Source organism: Argentina anserina, chromosome 5 (genome assembly GCF_933775445.1).
Source record: "Argentina anserina chromosome 5, drPotAnse1.1, whole genome shotgun sequence".
Lineage (NCBI taxonomy): Eukaryota > Viridiplantae > Streptophyta > Magnoliopsida > Rosales > Rosaceae > Argentina > Argentina anserina.
In genome coordinates, this window is record NC_065876.1 from 27010146 (window position 1) to 27032090 (window position 21945).

General features: G+C 37.8%; 2 protein-coding genes, 1 long non-coding RNA gene and 1 pseudogene across 3 annotated transcripts in view; 2 read left to right on the forward strand and 2 right to left on the reverse strand.

Moving 5' to 3' along the window:
* The window catches only part of LOC126796238 (14-3-3 protein 7-like), a 294280-nt gene that overhangs the window by 106075 nt on the left and 166260 nt on the right, over positions 1-21945 (forward strand). The window lies entirely within an intron of this gene.
* Positions 6002-7722, forward strand: LOC126795862 (protein PHOSPHATE-INDUCED 1-like; annotated as a pseudogene).
* On the reverse strand, positions 9667-11856 carry LOC126796244 (uncharacterized). Its single transcript, XR_007672331.1, has 5 exons — positions 11750-11856; positions 11526-11566; positions 11387-11438; positions 10001-10036; positions 9667-9896 (listed from the first exon to the last, which is right to left on the reverse strand). It is a non-coding gene; the product is annotated as an uncharacterized LOC126796244 (long non-coding RNA).
* LOC126796225 (7-deoxyloganetin glucosyltransferase-like) lies at positions 19460-21791 on the reverse strand. The gene is made up of 2 exons (XM_050522990.1): positions 21263-21791; positions 19460-20481 (listed from the first exon to the last, which is right to left on the reverse strand). The coding sequence occupies exons 1-2, from the start codon at positions 21777-21779 to the stop codon at positions 19532-19534; spliced, it is 1467 nt and encodes a 488-aa protein (XP_050378947.1). The 5' UTR covers positions 21780-21791; the 3' UTR covers positions 19460-19531.

Genomic DNA, 21945 nt, shown 5'->3' on the forward strand with positions numbered 1-21945 from the left:
CCTTAAAAGGACCACTTGAGTGGCAGTCGCACACACAAGGCTCGTGAGTCGCGTGAGGGAGGGCTATAATCTTAGTAATAAGCATTTAATATAATTAAAAGAGAGAGAGGTGTCCTAGTTAATTGTAGAAGGTCCAGCTGGATCAACACTGTAAATGAGTCATCGAGAGCTGACGATGATGATGGTGGTGCTGGCAATACTGCAGTAGTAAAGTAGCTGGTTCAGAGGTTTAGGGTTTTTAGGGTTTACCGTGCACGCCTCGGCTAAGCTGTGATCAGAGATATCGATACCCATGAATTTATGTTATCACAGTGTCATCTGCATTTTATAGATTTGCAACACTAATTGTTTGTGAGGTCGATTGCCTATCCACAAGGGTGAAAGCTGATATAACATTCAATTTTCTAGGTAAAGAACACCAGGAAAAAAATTATAGGTCATACACAATTGAGAGTACATTTCACGTAGGAAAATGAGACATATCTTGTTGTAGATTTATGAGGGTTTGAGTCACTTCATCCATTGTCAATTAATTTAAAATGTGAACCCTATATCGCTTTAACATGGTATGAGAGTAAATATCTCTCCAATCGCGCCTCCAATTTGGTCCCAAGTTGGATGTCATTTTATCATGGGCCCAAGATGAGTGTCATTATCATGATATCGAAGGGTTTCTAATTTGATTGTCACCAAGTGTCATTCGTTATTGGACTTTAGTTAATTTCGTAGCAGTGTGTGGGATGATAATATGTTATAGGCAGCCTTAAAAATTCGGCTGCACGTGAGGGGGCGTATTAGAGATGAGATATCCCACATCTAAAAATTGACAAATAAAATAAAGATTATAAGTGGGTGGATGATACCTAATTATACCGATACATTTAGTGATTAAAAACCCAACACATGTAAGGTGGCTAAGTTGGGACAATATCGGTACAATTGGTCTACGTGTCACGCTTGTCATTGTTTTAACTTGATATCGGAGCAAATATCTGAAATGACTTCGCTATTTATTTTTCCGCTGCAATTTATTTGTGGAATTCAAACCCCCTTGTTAGGGTTTCTTCCTGTTTAATTATTCGACATTGTTCCGAATTGTTTTTTGTGAGCCCAGCACCTTGGGCACCAAAGTTTTTACTTTGGGTACCCAATATTGTATTGAGTCGTCATCGGAGTAGACATGAGCTTATTCTCTCAATCACGGCGTCTGCCTCAGCTTTGCCCAATCCAGCGTTGTCTCTCGGTCTCCATCAGCAGATCGACGTCACCGTCTACACACACATCGTCTGGTTCTTCAGGTTGGCGTTCTTCAGGCCCGGTGATGTTTTTCAGGCGTCCCAGATCCGGTCGTGTTCGACCCGAGTCCCATTCTGGTTTCTATCACGCCAACGTTGTCCGTCCAAATCGACGTCGCATCTCCAATCGACACCTAGATCGGCGTTATCTCAGAGTCCCGATCCGACCCAACCAGGTCCTCTCTCTGACCCGCTCCATCAGACCTAGTTCATCTTCAATCCATCTTGGTCTGATTTTTTTGCACACCTAATGATCTGATCAGTGCACCCGAAAAAAATGGTTCATGTGTAAATTGGTAATCTTGATTGTCGGGTTTCAAAAGGAAAACTTGAAATCAAGTTCTGAAACTTCGGAATTATCAAAAGAATATGGGTTGCAAGGCGACCACCGGAATATGCTTTTGTTGATTTTGTCCACATCAGAGAGTGGACACAGCTATTCGATATTTGGAAGGCAAGAATGGTTAGGGAGTTGAGTTATCGCATGACTCTAGACATGTTATGAGCCAATACTGCACAAATGGTAACATTTATGTAACTACAAAACCTCGGGGTGGTGGTAAGATCATTATGGCATTAAAAGTTTCTAACTTTGTTGGTTCTGATACTTGGACTATTGATTTTGGTGCATATGATCATATGACTTATAATAAATCTTACTTGATTATTGAGTTGTCTGCTTCACCAGTGTCATATGTCACTAACGCTAATGGTGAGGCTTTTCCTGTGCTAGGGAGAGGGTCAGTTCGTAACACTCATATTTTAGAACTCCATAATGTTCTATATATACTTGATTCATCACATCACTTGTTATTTGTTCCCCAATTGAATACTGAGTCGATGTTGTGTAACATTTTTTCCAATGTATGTGATTTTTCAGGATTTTTTCACCAAAGAGATACTCGGTCGGGGGGATTTAAGAGGCAGATTGTTTCACCTGGATCAGACATATGCAGGAGCTAAACCAAGGGCACAACCATGTACAGCCTTGACTACGAGTTCTAATCAGCTAAGTGAAATTTGGTTATGGCATCACCGATTGAGACATTCATCTATCCATGTGTTTTCTAGTGTGAGCATGTGTTTCTTTCAAAGTGAATATCTTTCTATCGTGAGTATTTTTTCAATTACTATTTGAGTATCTTTTCAATTCTCGTTTAAGTATCTTTTTGTGTGACTTTCTTATGTGAGTGCCTTTTGATTTCTGAGTGTCATTCCATGGTGGACGTGTGTTTCTTACAAAGTGAGTCTCTTTATATCGTGACTATCTTTTTTCAATGCTCTTTTGAGTATATTTCTATGTTGCTTTCTGATGCGAGTGTCTTTTGATTTCTAAATGTTATACCATTGTGGACGTGTATTTCTTTCAATGTGAGTATTTTCTATTGTGAGTATCTTTTCAATTCTCGTTTAAGTACATTTACGTGTTGCTTTCTGATGCGAGTGTCTTTTGATTTAAGAGTGGCATTCCATTATGGGTGTGCATTTCTTTCAAATTGAGTATATTTAGATTGTTAGTATCTTTTCAATTCCTATTTGAGTATTCTTTTCAATTCTAATGTGAGTATATTTCTATGTTGCTTTCTGATGCGAGTGTCTTTTGATTTTTGAATGTTATACCATTGTGGACGTGTATTTCTTTCAATGTGAGTATTTTCTATTGTGAGTATTTTTTTCAATTCTTATTTGACTATACTTTTTAATTCTAATGTGAAAATCTTTATGTGTTGCTTTCTGATGCAATTGTCATTTGATTTCTGAGTGTCATTCCATTTGTGGGCGTGTTTATCTTTTAAAGTCAATATTTTTCTTTAATTAGTATCTTTTCAATTCTTATTTGACTATACTTTTCAATTCTAATGTGAAAATCTTTCTGTGTTGCTTTCTGATGCAAGTGTCATTTGATTTCTGAGTGTCATTCCATTTTAGGCGTGTTTTTCTTTAAAAGTAAGTATATTTCTATCGTGAGTATCTTTACAATTCATATTTAAGTATCTTTTCAATTCTCATTTGAGTATATTTCTGTGTGGTTTTATGATGCGAGTGTCTTCTGATTTCTTAGGGTCATTCTATTGTGGACGTGTGTTTCTTTCAATGTGAGTATCTTTCTACCGCGAGTATCTTTTCAATTCTTATTTGAGTATCATTTAAATTCTCGTTTAAGTATCTTCCTGTTGAGTGTGGTGGGCATGTGTTTCTTTCAAAATGAGTCTATTTCTATCGTGAGTATCTTTTCAATTCATATTTGAGTATTATTTTCAATTCTCGTTTGAGTATCTTTCTGCGTTGCTTTCTGATGCGAGTATCTTTTGATTTTTGAGTGTCATTCCATTGTCAGCGTGTGTTTGTTTCAAAATGAGTATATTTCTATCGTGTGTATATTTTCAATTTCTATTTAAGTAGCATTTTCAATTATAATGTGAGAATCTTTTTCTGTGTTGATTTCTCAATGTTATTTCATTGTGGGCGTGTGTTTATTTCAAAATGATTATCTTTGTATCGTGAGTATCTTTTAAATTCCTATTTAAGTATCTTTTTTCATTCTAATGTTGAAATCGTTAGTTGTCTTGTCTATATTTTACCAGCTTCATAGTTTAATTTGTGAACGTCAGAAATATAAGAGCTGTGAGTATTTATAATGAATTTGTGTTGAAATTTGACCAATAATGAAGCAGACACTTCGTCCTCATGTTGGAAACTAGGGTGTTTATACATTTCATTAATGTCCCTTGAACTGGATGGTGATAATTTTTATTAACATGTTCTAGGGTTTCCATGCATGGTTTCCAAAATTATAAATTTGAGAACATACATATAACTTTGATTTGGTTGCGTGACTTCAAACTTTTAGTTGCTCTCTAAATAAATTAACATATTCCATTAGAAGGGAGCTTAGTCTCCTTGGATGCCATCAGCTTCCAGCTAGCTTGGGATGATTAATGGAATAAGAATCAAGCATGCACAGAGAGAGACAGTATCCTGCAGCCCCTGTCTAGCGGCTCACCAGTCCACGTTTGTACCCATACTTGCAAACATTTGGTCACTATTGCAAGCCTATAGCCAGATAATTTCAGCATTTGGTTATATATGATCACACATGGTCACCCTAATTAATGAAAGGTTTATATGATTCAAGAACCAAGCTAACCTTCTAATTAATTGGTTGATCACTGCACGGGTGATCGAAGAGTTGCTTTGGAGATGCTCCTAAACTTACCCCATATTTACTTGATACCGGCCACCTTATTGTTTTGCGATTGCGTTAGTTTTGGCCATTTCCGTAGCTTTCCAATGACGACAGATTCACAACTGTATTAGATCTTTCTTTCTGGGGTAGTTAACTTATTTCGATCAGGGATTAATAATATCGTCGTTCAGCTCTAATTTTCTGTTTTGTTTTAAAGACCCAGTATGGGCACATTTATGCGAAAATAAGGTGGCATGCATGATCCAGTAGCTGGTTAATTTGGTTTGTCATCATTTACCCAAACTCTAATGAAATGTAGTAGATACTTGCGCAGGTAGATTCGATCTACGGATCTAAGAATGTGTGGAGTCTGAACCTGGGTGTTATCCATTCATTAATAGATTGATAAAATCATGCATTGATAGCACTAGAGTACTGAGCAGTGACCACCAACAGGAATGGAACTTGGCATGGCCTATTCACTATTTCATGATTAACCCCCATGCCACAAGCGTTCCACAAGAGCATGGATGTGATCACCGTACCTCTCCAAGTTCTGGGAATACCATCATGTTAAAATGCATTGTACTCTGGCAGGTACGGGTAGGAACACTGAAGCATGGACCAAATCTATAATTGCTTTCACAATTTGTATTCTTCTTGGTGGAGCCGTAAAAAAAAAAGGTTCACTTGTATCTCTCACCTTCACTTTAAAAACAACCGTAGAGGTGGACATTTTTTCCTGACTTAAAAATGATTAGTGTTATATGCTTAATAATTATGTTTGAAATATAAGATAAATTTTCTTCATGATTGACACAAGCCAGCTCCAATGCAGTTCAACAAGTATGAGAAATATTTGTGTGCGAAAGGACGTCATAACGTTAACTATAGTGTAAATCGAAAATGTAATGCCTAGTAAACTGGTTTAAGCACATGCTTCCCATAAACCCTTGAATCCATGCAGCTGATTCATTTGTAAAGCAAAGTGTATTAGTTCCTATTCTCAATATAGCACATATGATTAATTATCCGAAAAGCTTATTAAGACAGGGAGATTCTTCTCTTTATCTGTATCTTTCTTCTACATTCTCGTGATCTCTGTAAGTTTATCTGTGAGCTTGTTGCTAATGAAAGCTACCAAATTAGGTCCCCACCACCAGTTCATTGCATGCAGAACGATAGGGTTTAACCAACACTCTATATTAATCCCTAAGCCATCTGATTTCTCTCATAGAGTCATGGCATAGACTGTTTAGTACGTGAATCATATATAATTTGTTGTAGTCTCTTGAATTAAAATAGTAACAAACGGGCTCTTCCCAATTTGAAAAGAATCCCAGCACTTCCCCCAGCGTGCATGCACCCATCACTACTATATATACAAGCTCTCACTCCCTCCTATCTTTCAAACCACGTACTGTAAGCCCAACATCTCTCTCCTCTTATTTCTCTCTGGTTTGAGAATCTTTCAAACTCCAACAAAATTAATCTATCTTTCGTCTGTCTTTTAAAAAAAATGCGCAAGTTAATGGGTTCCTCCCAATTTTCTAAACCAGTAGTTTATCTTCTTCTTGTTCAGTTTCTCTTATTAAGTAAAATGTGCCTTGGAGCAAGAAAGCTTACGTCACTTTACCAACCTCGACACATTGCTCTGACATACCACGGTGGCGCTTTGCTCCAAGGAGACCTCCACTCCTCCCAGTCTCTATACTCTGGTATGGGAACTTCTCACCCGCCCAGAAATCCATCATTGCCGACATAAAGATCAAAACACATCAAAGCCTCCCTTAGTCACTCAGTGGTGGAACTCAGTCCAAACCTACATTAAAAAAGACGGCCAAAAACCAACCCATGTTTCTCTTTCTACCCAACTCTCAGACCATAATTGCTCACTGGGAAAAACCCTTAAATAATCTCAACTCTCCGAGTTAGCTCACCGGGTCCGCGTCAACTGGCCATACTCCGGGGGGTTGACACTTGTACTCACGGCCTCAGATGTAGCGGTTGAAGGGTTTTGCATGAGCTCGAACCAGAAGTCCAACTCGGTGTTCATCTGGGTTGGGAACTCAGCGACTCAGTGCGCGTCATCATCTAAGCTATTCATTCACTAGTACCACTATCTAATATCATAAACATGGCCGGCTGACGAGATTTTTCCTACTCTTCATTGTCTTCAGCCACCATTACGTGCATGGTCTTGCCTACTCCGATCTAGTAACGTCACAACTCATCAGTTGAGTTCAATCCATGAGTTCCTTTTCTAGTTTCAGTTTTGCTCCTTGAGTTTTCAATCCACGAGACTAGCCACTACCATTTCATTTGGTATTTTGGCGAAAAACTGAAATTATCGATGTCCACCAAAACCGTAGAAAGTTTGTAAACTAAGCAGCCAGAGAGGGAATTGGGGACGGTTGTGTGTTTGTGATGATGGTGAATCGGTAATGGTGGGTGAGACTTGAGAGACTAGGCAGAAAGAGTAATGGTTTATTTTTTCATAAATCCGATCAGTATTAAATTAATAAGTTTTTGTTTTATTTTAGTTAATTGGTTGGCTTGGTTGGTCACATGCCACTTCAAGTCCATTTAACGATATGTTGGAGAAAGTGGGGCTGAGTAGGCAGTAGTCACAAGAGCTACATGTGACAATTTAATAAGGAGAAAGAGAAGGAAATAGAAAAATGGGAGTAGATCACCTCCCAAAACGACACCAGAACATAAAAAAAATAAAGTCGTCTTTTTCCTTTGCAACTTGTCTGTTCCTCCGTTCATTTGCCGGAAACTTCCATTTTCATATGACATTTCTTTTAGAAAACTGGAAAAACTTCATACTCTGACGCCCAACAGCAAAAACCCAAAAACCCAGCGTATGTAACTGCCTAGGCTCGTCCACCAATCCACCTACGGACCACAAACCCCGCCGTTGGTTGCACCCAATGCCGACGTGGGGGTGGATGATATGGTGGTAAATATTGCTACACTTTTGGCAGAAACAGTGACAAACCTGTTTGCCGACGGGTATTACCTCGGTTGAGGAGGCGCCGCTGGAGGCGGCCACCGCTTGTACCGGGGTTTACAGCAAGGGGGCCTACCGGGGTTATGCAGGGGAGCTGCAGGTGGACTCGAGAAGTGGGGCAAGCTACAATGGGCGGAAATACCTCTTGCCTGCTTTTGTTTGATCCTTGTACTTCTCGGTGGGACAGTGACACCATGAAACGGCTGGCCTTTTATTTTGCTTAACTAGATTGAGACCCGCGCTTTGCTACGGTATGTATAATACCACTCATAACTCGGACTTATTCCATATAGTCTCTCATATCACTCGAAGCCTTGGAACTTTTACAGAGATGAAGAATTGACTTTTTGATAATTTAGTTATTAAGGTAAATATAAATGTCTATGATCCAATACTATTAAGAGATAAAGAAGATGTGAAAGAATCGAATACAAAATACAGATGCATGTACATTAGAGAAGCGCTGAAACTATCTTTATAAATTTGTTATTATTAAGGTAAGAACCAATATTGTATAACATAAGCGATACTGGTATACAATGCATTAATATTAACTCATCTCATGTTTGTTCTCAATTAGTTATCATAGAGAAGTCTAATCCAATATTGTATGCAACATGCCTTCTAAAGACTACAAAAATATTCTATGCATGATTCAGAATTAGTCGATGTACAGATGAACAATGGTTCCTCTAATCTCAATATACAACTTGCTTTGCTTTTGATAAAAAAAACTTGCTTTGATTAGCTGAGAAAACTAATTACAATAAACTTTGTTCTTTATTTTATGTCACCATCGACAAAATCAAGGTGAAGAGGTAAAACCCAATGACACAAAAACAATAAGATTCCCTAGTGAAACAGCAGAATCTTCAGCCAAAGACTGAGCTGTATTGCCTTCTTGTATAGTTCTATCACTTAAACACCTACCTCAAAGTTGTTGTTTAGCAGTTTTAATTAATTGAAAATAGCTTCCTCAAGCCTTTATTCTTGGAGAGATTTATCTTTCATGTCATGATCAAATAAGTTGCACTACCTTTAACTTCTTCCTTGGATGTATGCCCTAAACACATGCAAAATTACGAGCTCTTTTTATACTTTGGGAACATCAAAACTAAATGATACAGAGTTAGCATGCTCAATGCTCACCATTTAAACAAATAGAACAAATTTGATTATGATATTTAATGCATATAATGAAGTCAATACTGGTAATTAAGTGGCTAATGGAACTATTCTATGAAGCAAACATGTGGAAGCATATCAAAAGTACAATTTTATCTAGGAAGAGCTTGTAGATTATAGAAACTCACTCAATCTTTGAAAAGTGTGTAATTATATTTTTAGACAGGATTCCATAACATCATTAACATGCAGTATAGACACTTTAACATGCAGTATAGACACACCCATCCACTTCGTTGAAGACTAACCCCTCACATTTATCGGTTAAACTGTGTTGATGGAAAATAATGCAGATGCTTTATTGAAGGATAGTAAACACAAAGGTGGGATGGGTTCGTGATTTGTTGCTTTTGCTAACTATCTAATGAACTTATAATTTGCAACAATATTGACAAATAGTAGATAAAAGCCCAACATATATATTAAGCCGAACTGTGTCTGTGTCTGTATTTGTATCTGGTTATCTTAAAAAAGTTGACAACTAAATGAGCTAATACAACGGAAACAAATTGATGTAGAGATATATTCCTGAACTTAAAGACCATCACAATAAGATAATGACACACTCTTGAGGAGAGCCAATGAGTAATTAATAAAGCTATCACAACTCTGTTGGGCATTCAAAATAGTCCTATAATCATCTATTGGACTAAACTCTCCATAAGATAGAAAAAAGTTTATCTAAAAAAAGTAAATGGACTTGCACGGATAAGTCATTAGCGTCTTTTTTATTTTGATAAGTATTTGGCCTTGAAGATATTTATATAAAAAAGAATAAGACCTAATTACCCAGAATAACCCAAGCCGACATGTACTTAATATTTGTACCGAAGAGCGGAAATGAACTTTGATACAATAAAACAGATGATGCATCAACTATCAAGTCAGTTTACTTATTCCCACTTATAGGTATTTTAGAAGCCAAATGGAAGCAATCAAAGTATTTTCTTGATAGATATTAACACAGAGGTCTAAAACTGAAATGCGCATTTAGGCTGCAAGGGACAAACATGCCACAACAAACAATTACATAGTCCATAGTCCAAACTTTGTCATTATGCATATATGTTTAAAGAGCTCTCAGTAAAACAAATTGCATATGAATACATGAAAGATCTAATTAAAAAAACTTGTGAGACACATAAAGGCATTGCAAAGACACCTACCAATATTAACTTGTTGCTCCAAGGTCCAAATCTTCACTCTTGTGTAACTGCCCAAAATAAAAATGAAAATGCAAAAATACCGAATCCAAAAACTTCATTAAAATTGATAGCACTTCTGTAAAATTCTATAAGAAGTGTAGATGAGACCAACCTCATTAGCACAATGAAATCCATATACTACTAAATCCTACAAAAATGATTATGTGTGATTAGATTTGTATAAGCAATCACAGCTCCAACTGTGAGACAAAAATAATTTGATTATTCCCATTCCCAGTTCGAAGGGCATCAATTCATAATATACAACTCATAAATGAAAAACATAATTCTTAAAATGAAATTGGATTGAGGACCCGCTATCAGAGACCAATTATAGTTAAACTCAAATTTATAGGAGATGGGTTATTCCTCACACGAAATGACAAATTGCAAAAAAAAAAAAACACTAAGCTACATAATTTAACATTTGAGGCTGAAACACTCTCATTTGCACCCAAATTATTCAAAGTGCAAATATTAAACCCATCACTTGAAAGAATAAATAGCTGGAAACTAACTAAACTTCAGAAATTATCACGAAAGAACTTTCCATAGACATTCAGTGAACCCAGACAACAATAACGTGTAAAGCTAACACTCCAGATAGAAGATATGGCATCAAACTATGTCATGTTCAGAAAATATATCACCATAAAACTTCTCAAATGCATTCAAGAGATCTCGGACAACAAAAACATGTAAACTCAACAGTCCAAATAAAGGAAACAACTAAAGCTGAAAACAATTATTGCTTTAAACTTCCTCAAATAAAAAAAATCCAAAGTGAAAGTGTGTAAACTTGAAACACTAATAGCTGAGAAAAGCTAATGTCAAGATTTATTATCCATCAGATTTCCTAAGAGAGAATAACTGACTGACAAACATTACGCGTAGCATTTCAAAACCCCTCTCTCTTCTTTCAGCAGAATAATTCATTTACAACAGAAGCAATAATCCTCTACAAAAATAAATTAAAGTAGATGAAACTTTTATTTTAGTAAAGTGTAAAAAAAACACTTGATTCCAATTCCCCCTGAACATTATAAGAAAGGGGCAAAAACAATCCAGCTTTAACAAAACTATGAATCACCCAATTGACATATTATCGAAAGCAAAGTAAAAATCAAATCTTTTACCCTCTATCCAATTAAGTGAGAGCAAGTAAAACCACTAACCACTCATCTGAGCAAACCCCAAATGCCCTTCGTATTGAACCCCCAACCCCAATTAATCTAAAGCCTCAGAACAATCACAAAATGAAGATAAAGAATCAAGCTTTGGCAATGGTGGAGTTTCAGAGATAAGATCTCATTTAAGAAAGTGTTAAAGATTATTAGGGGTTACTCATAAGATTAGGTACAAACCCACAAAAGCTCAAACAAAACCAAAAAATGAAGAATAAAGCTTTAAACATTATGACCACCCAACAAAATGGAGACAAAATTAAACCCTGGAAGAAACCAAAGTGGGTTGAGGAAGGTTGTTTCTCCATTCTTACCTTAATTCCGACCAGACAGAAGCTTCATTGCTTGTTTGGTTTCAGATGGACCCTAATCAAAGTGAGTAGTTACAGACTCTGACAATCAATAAAAAAAAATACTGATTAAGAGAGGAAATCAAATTATGAAAGACTGTACCTTATTTCTGAGCACCAATCTAAACAACTAACCCAAAGCACCTGAACAAATGAAACCCAAAATCAGAGAACCATATGTAAACCAAAGATAAGATGAATATGGAGAGGAGTTTGATTTCAGGGCGTGATTGGAGTAAATTAGGGTTTTAAAAACCGGTTTAAGGGGAGAGGAGAGAGCAACCCGAAAATTGAACGAACCGAGAGGGAAGAATGAGGTGAACATACCTGAGAAAGAGAAGACCTCGATGTCTCTCTCTAGATCGCCGACAGAAAACCAGATGCTGAGAAAGGTTTCCGATGAATTCGATGGCCGAGGAAGCAACTGAGATCGCTATAGAAGCTTCAGGAGAATACGACGCGGTTATATCGAAGGGAATGGCAAGACCGCAATTAACACTAAACTGAGGGCAGCAACGTAATTGCCGCGCGAGCTGGGAACAATGCTTAACTACATTGCACCGACCAACTCAAAAATAGTATATAGTAAATTGCTTCTGATCATATTACTCATGTTGATATAGACATACTATACATATGGGTGTGTACATACAATAAATTAAGTGTTGGTATTTTGTACTGCATAAATGTATCTACAAATTATTAAGCTAAATATTCTTGCCAATCGTACACGGCAATCATTCGTAAGTGAGACACTCTTGCTAAATAGAAATTAAATGAGACAACAATTTTTAAGTATGTCAATCCTAAAGCGGACAGAGCAACTCAAGGTTGCTTCGTCAGTTCGCCTTGCTATGTAGTATACTAGTATGTATTTACGATGAGAGATTTGATTTCGAGGCCAGTTGGCTTCGCTTCTTCTCCCTTACTCCATCCCCACAGTAATGGCTGCACTAGACGGTGTTCATTCGTTCAACCTTGGTTCTAGCTGGCTGGATTGTCGTTTGCCTAATTGGCGTTCCTATTCTGTGCCTCCTTGCTCGTTAGCTCTTACGACTCATTGTCTACAATCCTATGTTTGTATCAGCAAATTGTTGGTCCACAGCTACATGACTACCATGAGACACATGAACCAAAACCGTCATCACCAGATTCATTATCAACTCAACATTCAAGACTCGTACCTCCACCACAATCATGGCTAGAATCTCAGATACTGTGAGATTGTTTAGTAGTAATGGACTAATTAATGGGCTCAACAGACCTGTCAAGATTTAGTGGCCTTCTCCTCATGGCCTTTCATTCATGGGCTTTCATTTAAGATATGGACTGATTTAGTTCCCACTTGTCATGGTGGTGCAAAAATAATATATCAACTTGTGTAAATCGGAAGTTTGTTGTAAATCTGGGGGTCCCCTTGGGTGCGTTAAACGCATCCATACCATGGTCTGAAAAATCGATATTTCGGTAAAAATTTCGTTTTTCTCGGGTTGCGAAATTATCTACGCATACCAAGTTCATTTCGTGCGATATTTTCGAAATATCCCGATATATACGGATATTTGGCCGAAACATACAATATATCGCACTATTCTCACGGCCCAACAGCTTGAATTCGGCCCAATTCAACAAAACTCAATTAAATTTGGAAAAACCCAACTTTATTGAGACTCGAACCATGGTTGTCATGGTATCAACCAAACAACCAAACCTCTGGTGCAACAACATCCTATGTCATTGTTAACACATACCAACTTTTAATCTATATATTCTCAAAACATAATTTTATTAGTTATACTTTTATTATATGTAATTAAATGTTATTAAAGACCTTATAGTCTTATACTCAATTTAATTGGGATATTAGTTAATCATCAAGATTTTAAAGGTGCGTTGACCTAATTTACTAAGTCACTTTCAAATTAATTAATATATATTTATATCATATGTACAAGATAAGAAGTTTATCTAATGAAATTAATATATATGACATTTAATGTTTAAGCATTTCACAAGCTTCGTAATTTTTGTCGATTTTTTTATTACTATCGATATTTCCCGAAATTTCCATCGAAATTTCTATTTTTCGGACCGTCGATATTTTTACGATCGTGGATATTTTAGTCCTTGATCCATACATTAAAAAAGTTGATCTGGTGTAGCAGATTATCCCCATAAGATAACCTGGATAAGCAGGTCACCCGGTCACCCAAGAAGGTAGCAGGTCACACTTTCCCAATTCAAATATTATTCTTCCGAGTTTTTTTCACCAACAGTCCCTCAATTTTGGTGTACCTACCAATGTGATACCTCAACTCTTAATCGTACCAATGTGATACCCAAACTCTAGTATTGCTATCATTGAAGTACTTCCGTCAGTTTTTTTTCAACTTCTCCGTCATCTTGGTGACGTGGCAAGTACGTGAGGCCCACAAAGAGGGTTAAAAGACAAAATTAACCCCATCTGAGAGGAGCAATGTTTTTCCTGCCCTTTACCTTGAGAAAGACACCAAACAATTCCAATTTTGGCGCCAATTTTCCCTCCCTACTCCTTAATTTGTGTCTCTTATCTAAACTAAAGAACTACCGCCAACCAGTCGACCACAATCTGATAAAACCTAGATCAATTTCATTTTCTATTTTTACCCTAGCACTTGTTAAACTAACAGAATAAATATAGAAATTTATATGGAACATCTCATTTCCACAATCTCATAAGAATATAGAAACACATAACTTAACGAAATTCAAATACATGTTTAAGTACCATTAGTTGCCACCTTTTATGTTGATCTGCCATGATTTTTGCTTGTAAGAACTAATGGTAGATCATGGCAGATCAACATAAAAGGTGGCAACTAATGGTACTTAAACATGTATTTGAATTTCGTTAAGTTATGTGTTTCTATATTCTTATGAGATTGTGGAAATGAGATGTTCCATATAAATTTCTATATTTATTCTGTTAGTTTAACAAGTGCTAGGGTAAAAATAGAAAATGAGATTGATATAGGTTTTATCAGATTGTGGTCGACTGGTTGGCGGTAGTTCTTTAGTTTAGATAAGAGACACAAATTAAGGAGTAGGGAGGGAAAATTGGCGCCAAATTTGGAATTGTTGGGTGTCTTTCTCAAGGTAAAGGGCGGGAAAAACATTGCTCCTCTCAGGGTTAATTTTGTCTTTTAACCCTCTTTGTGGGCCTCACGTACTTACCACGTCACCAAGATGACGGAGAAGTTGAAAAAAACTGACGGAAGTACTTCAATGATAGCAATACTAGAGTCTGGGTATTACATTGGTACGATTAAGAGTTGAGGTATCACATTGGTAGGTACACCAGAGTTGAGGGACTGTTGGTGAAAAAATCTATTCTTCCCTAGTCTCTTTCCGACTTCAACTTTTCTCAAGTTAAAACGGGATTTCCAACCTACGATTTCAAACCTCTTATTATTTAACGCCTATATCTTCCTCTGAATCTTCATCATCATGATTGTCGACAACGGCTTCGTTGAGGTACTGTCCACCCACAACGTCACTTTGGTCACCCTCAATCGTTCCCAAGCTCTCAACGCCATGAACAAAGGTGAAAAAAATTGTTACTTTAATCTCCAAAATTGCATCTTCTCTTAGGAAGAATGACAGTCAACGACTTTGTTGCTCTAAATACTCAATAACATTTCTCCACAAAATCTACTTACTTATGGAAATATCTATGTAAAAAGAGTACATAAGTTTTGAAACGATGTAGACATTAACAAAACATTTCTCCAGAAAATCTATATTATTGACGGGAGAACCTATATTAAAAAATCATATCGCTTTTAAAAATAATATAGATGTCTGCACACATAAAATTTCTCCAGAAAGGCTACATTGATGAAAAAAATGTAGACTCTCATATTTCCCTAAAAGTAGACAGCAATGAGTAAAGGGGCATGCACTCATAACATTTTTTCATAAAATCTACATTGCGCAAGGCATGCTCTATGTAACAAAAGTAGATGTTGTTCGAAAACTAAGTAGACGTACCTTCACTCTTATAGTAGACTCCATTCATCACATTTTTCCAGATGGTCTATGCCTCTCACGAGACGGTCTATGTAATAGTGACGTAGACCGGTTGTTGTAACATAATTGATTGATTTTTTTAATAAATCATATTAGTAAATTAGTTAAAAACCGGCATTTCTATTACTATAATGGAATGAATTTACCATATGAAATTATTTATACTAAATCAATATATCGGTGATGCGAATCAATTACGCAGTTACGTGATTCATTCTAGTAGATTTAGCGTTCAACGTGATGCATAGATGATTACTAAAGTTATTTAGCTAGTATAGTTTATGGCAAACTATGTCGATCCGGAACTCATCCATAGAACCTAAGGAGTATGTGTATTACGATTGACGATGATCACATCGAACAAGGACTAATGTAGTTGGGTTTAGGGTTAATTACCAGAGGTGTAGAGCAAATTAATGATCACATCTAATAAACACGCGCATAATATATGTCCTGGTGGTTAGCATGAGCCACGTCTAGAGATCCTATGTATGGTATATATGCATATATATATATATATATGTGTGTGTGTGTGTGTGTGACAACTATAGCGACCGTGTGCACTTAGTATTAAAACTTTAATTCGTATAAGTATCATCCTGAGTCGAACACCAATCACCCATACGCAGTTCTATTGTCACTAGAGCTTCAACGAACAAATGACCACCTCTAGTAAACATAGGCATAATTAGGGCTGGGCGTGGGTTCACTCTGAAATTTCAGAGTGAAGATCATCTCTACAAAATTTTATCTAATTCGGACATCGTTAAGGTATTGAAATTAGATTAAATCAATGAATGAATTAAAACTGTTCAATGTGAACCGTTCGTGTAAATCTCAATTTTGAAAGCTCAAATCATTGTCAAATTGGATGAAACTTTATACAGATGATCTTGAATAGCATATCTAAATATTAAATCGCTTATGTTGAAAAAATTTGACCGAAAAGTGTGTCAAAATTAGAACTTCACTCTGGATAAGGACTGTATATATATATATATATATATATATATGTGTGTGTGACAACTATAGCGACCGTGTGCAGTTAGTATTAAAACTTTAGTTCGTATAAGTATCATCCTGAGTCGAACACCAATCACCCCTACTCAGTTCTATTGTTACTAGAGCTTCAACGAACAAATGACCACCTCTAGTAAACATAGGCATAATTAGGGCTGGGCGTGGGTTCAGCCCGGGCTATTTTTTTCAGGGCCCGGGTCCGACCCGGTTGTAGTATGACGGGCCGGGTTTTGTTCTAAAAAAATCAGGGCCCGGGTTAGTTAATTGCAGGACCCGGGTAAAACCCGGACCGGTATCATCCGGGCCTAACTCTGTTTTTGGTTATGTTCCAATGTAATTGTATCTATTATATAAGTTTAGGATCACTTACGAAAGCCAATTACATAATGACACCTAATGTCTCGGGTTTCCGGGTTTTTTTGTTTGTTTAAGGATTTGAAGACCCGGGACCGGCCCGGACATAACAAAGCCCGACCCGTTTATCACATGACAACACACGAGCCCGGAAAAAACCCGGCCCGCCCGGATGGGCCCGTCGGTCCGGTCCGGGTTTTTTTATTCTTCGGGCTTTTTGCCCAGCCCTAGGCATAATATATGGTCGAGCATTAGCCACAAAGATCATGCTCTAACTAATACTAAAAGATCATGATAGGTTACAATATTACATTAAGTTTGGAATTCCACCTATCGTTTTTTAGAGATTATTGTTTAGAGTTTACGGGTTTCTAGAGTTTATACCTCAAACAAAGTCTACATTTCTATCATTTAGTGGCCGTACAAACTATAGACCCATGTCCTCTTATGGGTAAATGTGGTCAATATTGGCTATGTAGCGGTTTGGGGTGACTTCCAAAAGTGGGGAGCAGTGGGGTTAGTTGGGTCATTAATGACAAAACTAACTACCTTATCACCTACTCCATTTTCTAGAACATCTACAATTCGCATGGCTGCGAGTATGTAACACATGTAGGCTTAGCACATACATGTACCCATACGAGGAAAGGGAAGCATGTATGTACGGCCACAAAAGTATGGATATGAGGTATAAGCCCTGGTACTTGGCATTTTCCTTATCATGTTGCTCAAACCATAAACCCAAAACCCTAAACACTATACTCTAAAACGATAGGTGGAAGTCCAAGTTGAATGTGAAATTGTTATCGTACCATGAACATTACCGACATGTCATAGTTAGAGCATGAAATCCATGGCTAAATCCAAGGCATGTATCATGCGCATGTTTAGTATAAGGGATCATTTGTTCGTTGAAGCTATGGTAACCCTATATCTGATCAGGAGTGATTGATGCTGGATCGCCGTGGTAGAGTTTACAAGTGATCATCGTTCTTGTCCAATGTGATCATCAATCCTAATTCGTGTACACATTAGTAATGACGAATGTATTAGATCTCGATCTGCATAGTTTGCAGAGAACCTTAGCTACGTACTAACTTATTACCTCTATGAATATCAAGTTGGACGCCAAATCCACTATATGGAATTGTAGATGCTTACTTTATTCTCTCCACCCACATATTTATTTAGTATAAATCATTTCACATGGTAAATTCCTTCAATTATACTATGGGAAATTCCAGTTTTAAACTATTTCACCAAGGAGTATTAGAATTTATAAACAGTTTTTCTATTATGTTACAACATGTCTACGAGACTCACATAGACAGCCTTATTGTCACCAAAGACACCAAAGACTTGAACTTTAGTGGCCTCCGATCACCAAGGTCTAAACTTTTCAAGATCCCACATCCCAAATTGACTCTGAAACCCGGGTTCTTGGTGAACAGTGAAGTTGAGCACGTCAACGTGGTGATATTGGGGAGGGTACCCATTGTTAGCGCAATCGTCCTCGATCTTATGCTTGATCGTCTGCGATTCCAGAGCCATTGCCTCATCCATATTGAACGACTCGCCGTCAGAGTTCTTCAGGGTTATCTTCCTACTGGACGATATCGTCTCGATCGCTGCTGTGGTTGTGTTAGAAACCGGAGAGGCGTGAAAAATCATGTGGCAAATTCAGTGTTGAACACTTGAACTACCTGCTATTAAGGTTGCCGGTTTAAACTCCAGGTTTGGCCGGTTTCAATTTGGGGTCTACTATTACAAGACATGCGTTAACGCACCAAAGTCTTTTCCGTAAATCTGCACTATATCCTAAACTAAAATAAAGTAAACTCCAAACATTAATTAGACATCGCCGGACAACATGGTAGTGCCATCACCAATTCACCACCCACTAATTCCACGCGATATCATAATGCCGGAGGAATTTCTGCCGTCATTGAATCACAAATTCGGATTATTGCATGCACGCTAGAGCTAAACCCTAACTAGCATAGCAACACCGACCCTCTCACTGATTGTTTAATTGTTTGATATCTTATGTTGTTTTTAAGTTTTATCTATTCAGTAGACTCATCTCTTTATATTCTACATAAAATGGTGTAAATGATATCCTGACTTCGAAGATAAAGTTTTGTAATTGATAAGCCATCAGGTCAAATGTATATTGCTACATTGTAACATTAAAAAGAAAAAAGAAAAAAGGATATTGCTACAATGCTACATATCTTCAACTCTATTTTCATGCAATTGACCAGTAATTAATTATAATTGAGGCAGTCACGATCTTAATCTTGAGAGGATTAATTTATGCAGTCAAATATAATGTAGTTCTAAACTCGATCTCAAAGCTATATTCTAAAAAAGCATGATTTCGTATTCAAAATTAACACGGCAAGCTAGTTGCTAACAAACACAACGACCACCCCGTCTGTGTAATTGTGTATTATGTCGATGACTGGATGCTAATCAAGTCATAGCACAGTAAAGAACAACAAATCTCACTTTGAATTAAACTCTGAAATAATACATTGATATTAATAGATTATAGATTATAGATTATAGATTATTACAAAGAAATAGATTATTACAGAAAAGGATCCAGCTGATACAGTCCACATGCAGATGAAGAAATTAATAAAATAAACAATGGTGACTTTCTCATATCCTCACTAATTTTCTGGGAGCTAGAAGAACTTGGTTGACCATCTTGTCCAAATTCACAAAAGACGAACCCTTCGGACCAGTGGCGGCTTCCATTGCCGACCTGTTCCATTCCAGAGCTTTCTTCTTCATCTCTTTCCCTTCTTCTCCCTCCATCAACTTCCTCACAAGCCCTTCTACGTAATCTCTCTTAGGATCGCCCTCAATCTCCATCCCTATTCCCCACTCTGTGCAACTGTACCTGCAGTTCGTCTGCTGCTCGGCGAAGAAAGGCCAGCAGATCATCGGCACTCCGCCGCTGATACTCTCGACCGTTGAGTTCCAGCCGCTGTGAGTCAAGAACCCTCCGACAGCGGGGTGTCTCAGGACTTCTTCCTGAGCGCACCAACCTGCCAACATACTTCTTTCTCTCGTCTCCTCTACAAACTCTGCCGGCACCACAGCCGATGCTCCCCCAACTAGGTCAGGCCGGATCACCCAGAGAAACGTCTTCCTGCTGTTTGCGAGCCCCCAAGCGAACTCGATCAGCTGAGTTTCGGTCATCACTGTGATGCTTCCGAAGTTCACGTAGACTACAGAGTTGGGCTCTTTGGTGTCCAACCATTCGAGACACTCCTCTTCCTTCCAGAGATTCGAACCAAGTGTTTGCAGCTCACTTTCGGGTGGGATTTGGTTGATTAGTAGGTTTAGGGGTCCGATGGACAAGATTGGTGGTAGGAGAGTTGAGAGTGCTTCGAGGACGTCGTGCTCTATGTCGTCGAACGTGTTTAGGATGATGGCGGAGGCTCTCTTAGCTCGTTCGGTTTCGTGGAGAACGAAATCGATCATTATGTCGTTTCGGTCTGTCGTTCTTATGAAGGTTGGGATATCCTTCAAACGGATATCTTTCATGCCTGGTATCCAGTCTATCACGGTGTCCAAGTACCCGTTTGTTAAGTAACTATCATCTGCAAATTAAAGCAATAGAACATAGTTAGTGTCCCATTTACATAATTGCATGTACTGATTTTTTTGGGTCAATATGTACTGATTTGTATTAAACGAAATGCACAACATAGTAAAGGAGCAATACATTGATTTAAGTAAGCTTATGTGAAAACACAAGACCCCTAATTTATGTGTAATATAGTAATTTTTTATAGTGTAAATGGATATAGCTTGCGGTCGATCTTGTATAATAGACCGCTGATTTCTATTACATAATGTGATGCAGCTTATTAACACATTAACATACATCTGCTAAATGGATATTCAGGCAAAATAATCCATTCAAGCCTTTGAAGACATTTAATGGAAGAGTAAATGAGTCGGTTCTGTTAGATTCGAAATCTGAATAGTACAAATGAGTTTGGTTCATGGTCCTGGTTCATGTTATTGATAACTCATAAATAGAACTTCCAATAAATCAAATCATTGAAAGATATGAAATCAGAGACACCGAATGGATAAGATTGAATCAATAATCCACCATTATGTTCCGACACATTTCGATGGTAGACACTAAATTTCCACAACAAGATTAGATCCAATCACGAAGATCGATCCCTAGCTATGTTCGTTCAATGAAGTTACCATGCATATTAACAAGAATTTATAAGAACTGGTCAGTGAGTTGCTGCACACGAACACTAACAAATGTTTTTTATCCGTTGATTCATATTTCACCTGATTAAACTTAGAAATTCGTAAATATGAGGATGGGATGAAAACCTTGTTGAAAAATAATACCTTTAAGAGGAGTGTAACCCTTGTCAATTAGATGCTGATAGTGAACGTAACCCATGAATCCACAAGCACTAGTAGTCCAGAAAAGCACTTCCGGCACACCAAGCTCCTCGGCCGCGTCAAGAGTGAAGCTCATGACACCATCGGAAACCACGCAGCTCACCGGCGGCGAGTTCACATCGGAGTTCAGCTTCCCAAGAAGCTCCCTGAAGTGTGGAAGGCAGTACTTCCTGGTGGACTCGCACAGGTCCGGTACGTGCTGTGTGGCATTCGCTTCGGTAGGAGGAAGCCCGTCGGGGATGGTCTTGAACTGAAAAGAAGGGAGACCGTCGAGGGCGGTGGGGCCTCGGGAGTTAAGGAGGCGCTTTTGGTTGTACTCGGTGTGGACGAAGGTGATGTGGAAGCCGTTGTGGTGGAGGAGCTTGGCTAACTTGAGCATAGGGTTTATGTGACCCTGAGCTGGGTAAGGGATGCATACGGCATGTGGCTTGGTGTCTACAATCAAAGAATTGGAACCCATTCTTTCTCAGTTGCTCTGGAAACTTGGGTGAAGAAGAAGTGATGGTATCGGCTTTTATAGAGGTGGAAGAGTACACAAGAAGTAATTGAGTTTTTTGTTTTTGTTTTTTTTATGAAGGGGTTAAAAGTAAGTCAAATAAATCTGACAGAACCAAACAGTGACTTAA

Excerpts from the sequence above, each read along its gene's own strand:
- LOC126796225 (XM_050522990.1), bottom strand. The coding sequence starts at position 21,779 with ATGGGTTCCAATTCTTTGATTGTAGACACCAAGCCACATGCCGTATGC. Across the intron at positions 20,482-21,262 it reads GGGTTACACTCCTCTTAAAG|ATGATAGTTACTTAACAAAC; the intron begins GTATTATTTTTC and ends TTTAATTTGCAG.